The sequence below is a fragment of the Poecilia reticulata genome, linkage group LG2 (genome assembly GCF_000633615.1).
Source record: "Poecilia reticulata strain Guanapo linkage group LG2, Guppy_female_1.0+MT, whole genome shotgun sequence".
In the NCBI taxonomy this organism is placed as follows: domain Eukaryota; kingdom Metazoa; phylum Chordata; class Actinopteri; order Cyprinodontiformes; family Poeciliidae; genus Poecilia; species Poecilia reticulata.
Window position 1 is genome coordinate 19,140,938 of NC_024332.1, and position 2,965 is coordinate 19,143,902.

Consider the following 2,965-nt stretch of genomic DNA (forward strand, 5'->3'; position numbering starts at 1 on the left):
TCATCGTTTCCCCACATTTCTTGCTATTTCTGGTATTTCCAGGGCAAAGTTAATCGTCTTTATCRTCTTCTTTTTCCAGCAAATTTCTGCAATCAAGCAACTTTAGGGAAATTCAGATTTCCAAAGACAGCCRTTGGTTGGTTTGCATACTCAAAGGAGCAATGTGACAAAAATACAGCTGGAGGTACGCATAACATCCACATATTAGATGGACCTCAGTCTTCCTCTTCTTGCATAATTTTAAATCCCAACATGTYCTCTCTTCCCCTCAGCCGGTAAACCCCAGGCTTCTACCAGATGTTCGATCAGAAATGGAAAACCTCARTTTGATGACCCACCGCGGGTCCTTCGATGTGAACAGACGCTCAGCGACATACAAAGAAACGTGAGAATATCAGCATAACCAGTTTGATCAGAGGAACTGAAGATTTCATCGTGAAGTATTTGTTTTGTCTGCCAGCTCACCAGTTCTGCAGACTTGGAGGTACTGGCATCCAGCGCTCAGCTTCTGACGTCCAGACCTGCAGATCTGAAACCTGAAGACGTCACCGTAGCAGCTCAGATTGCCAACACGTTGCTGCTGTCGCCAAATGCCTCAGAGGTAGGAAATTCTGACAGGACAACGGCCAATGAACATGGCTTCATACCGCATGGATGGACCCTCTGACCTGGCACTGAGTCCAGAGTTCTGGTTCTTGTTTCCAGACCGTCAGGGTGGCAGCAGTCGCCACYGTCAGCCAGCTGCTCAATGCTGCAGAGTCCGATGAGAAGAAGGAAACCAACACGTCTCAAAGGTAAACAAGCATCGATTCTGTACTTCCTACTGGGTCAGCCGCTCAGACTGTGGAAAACAGGACGGCATCTTCAATACTCCGTGGTTTAGAATTGGTTTGGTCAAAACAGGACCAGAGTGATCAGTGAAACCACCATGTGGATAGTTTGGATGTCCAGGTAAAGATGACCATTTCAAAACTSAGTCAGAACCTGGTGGTTCGGTGTGTTGAACAAACCGTATGGTTGACAGAAACATGGAAACTTGCCAATGTGTTCGAAGCAGTCTGGAACTGACCAAAGAAACCAGAACTAAAGCCTTCAGGCATCAGATCCTTGATCAGGTTGGCCAGTAGATGAGGAAGGTGAACATGTTGTCAATTATTCYTTTACTGCACAAGCTAAAGTTTTGATTCAGAGCTGCTGTGSTACCAAACGTCTGATGGTGTTACAWCTTTAATGTTGGTGTTACCTTCCATTTGATCCGTTTMTCGTGCTCAGCTTGACGCAGACTCTGGATCAGCTTTCTGTGAACCTCAGCCTGACCAACAACACACCCCAGCTAGTCCAACCAAACCTGGTGGTCCAGTCGGCTCAGATTCCTGCGTCGGACACCCAGGGAGTCCAGTTCACCGCCTTGGCAGGTCAGTAGGTCTTTGCATCCCCTCAGTAGAGCCTGGAGCTTTGATGATTCTGGTGTGAGTGCTGATAAATGTAGCCAGAAATGTTTTATTCCCTCTGATTTCCATTAACAACACCTTCCTTTGAGCCGACTTGGTGACTTTGAACCCACTCAAACTTCTTGCTGCATTCAGGRCTGTCTGGCARTTTTGTAGCCAATAGAATTCGGTTGAACACCAACGTGTCAAAGGTCACCGTGGACAATGGTTTTATCGCTGACGCTCTGGTTTACATCCGCTTCCCATCAGGTGGGTTCTCTGCATTAGAGGACATTTAACCTCCTTTTAGCAACAGCTGACCCTAGATTTGTTCCTCTACCATCAGGCAGGAGGGCTGAAAGGCTCCAGCAGGGGTCCAACGTCTCTCTGGGCTTCGTACTCTACCAGAACAGCCGATTCTTCCCGTCGAGGATCTACAGGAGACGGCGGGCCAGCCTCAGGGTCCTGTCAGCCAGCATCGGGGGTCCAGACCGCAGCGTGGTGGCGGAGACTGTGGAGATGCAGTTCAGAGTAACGGTACAAAAACCAAAACCACTTCATCTTTACTGGGATCAGCAGATGTGTGAAGGAAGTTCTTTTTCCTGCTGTTCCAGCTGCCAAATAAAACCTCTCTGCACGATTTCTCCTGCGTCTTCTGGGACTACGGCAAGCAGGACTGGAACACCCACGGCTGCCGCAAGGGGAACACTTCAGACGGAGTTCTCAGGTGTTCCTGCAACCACACCACCAACTTCGCAGCTCTCTGGGTGATTTCCACACTCCARAACCAGAACAGTTCAGCTTTTCTTCCAGGATTTAAGGTTCTGAACAAATTTGTTTCAGTCTTTCAGAGAGAACTATGAGTACGCAGAAGCCCTGGGTGTGCTTTCCATCGTSGGTCTGTCTTTCTCCATYCTGGGCTTGGTTATCACYATCATCCACCACCTGAAAGAGACGTAAGACCATGCTAGGTGGCTGCTGCAGTTCAGTGGTTCTCTGGTTAACGAAGAGCTATAATCTGAGCCCTAACRTGAGGAAACCACAACAGATGTCTGTAGATGTCRATAGAGACCAGAGACCAGTAGTGTGCTAAAAAGCCAGCTGCGCTAATCCTGCACTAACTAACCATAAACATTAGTTTAGCAAACACTAAAGTGCTGCACTAACATGGTAACTAGCAGAGGCTAACAATAAAGTGCTATACCAATATAATAATTAGCAGAGGCTAGGCTAAAGAAGAATTTTTAACAGTTGCTAACCAAAACTTCAACACAGATGCCAAACTTCTTTCAACTAACACTTCACAAATTAGCTAACCAAATTAAGTTTTAGACTTAATCAGAAAAATWATGTAGTTGAACTTTAGTGGACTAAATGTTCTCAAATTTTGAATACAAGCTAAATCGCTAATGGTAGAGATAAACCTGAGGACCTGCAGCCAAAGATTTTAAAACGTTCTGCCTCAGGAGGCTGAATGTGCATTTACTAATTTTCATGTTTCATTATTTGTTGTTCTGTCACATATGAGAAACATT

At 46.2% G+C, this 2,965-nt stretch overlaps 1 protein-coding gene across 1 annotated transcript in view; it reads left to right on the forward strand.

Moving 5' to 3' along the window:
- Positions 1-6: 6 nt before the first annotated feature.
- LOC103481366 (adhesion G-protein coupled receptor G7) overlaps positions 7-2,965 on the forward strand; it is a 5,159-nt gene continuing 2,200 nt past the window's right edge. The window contains exons 1-5 of the mRNA XM_017309077.1: positions 7-385; positions 461-1,967; positions 2,045-2,197; positions 2,274-2,386; positions 2,847-2,884. Of these exons, the coding sequence (XP_017164566.1) occupies positions 1,950-1,967; positions 2,045-2,197; positions 2,274-2,386; positions 2,847-2,884 (322 nt within the window). The 5' untranslated portion in view covers positions 7-385; positions 461-1,949. The remainder of the gene's footprint in view (positions 386-460; positions 1,968-2,044; positions 2,198-2,273; positions 2,387-2,846; positions 2,885-2,965) is intronic.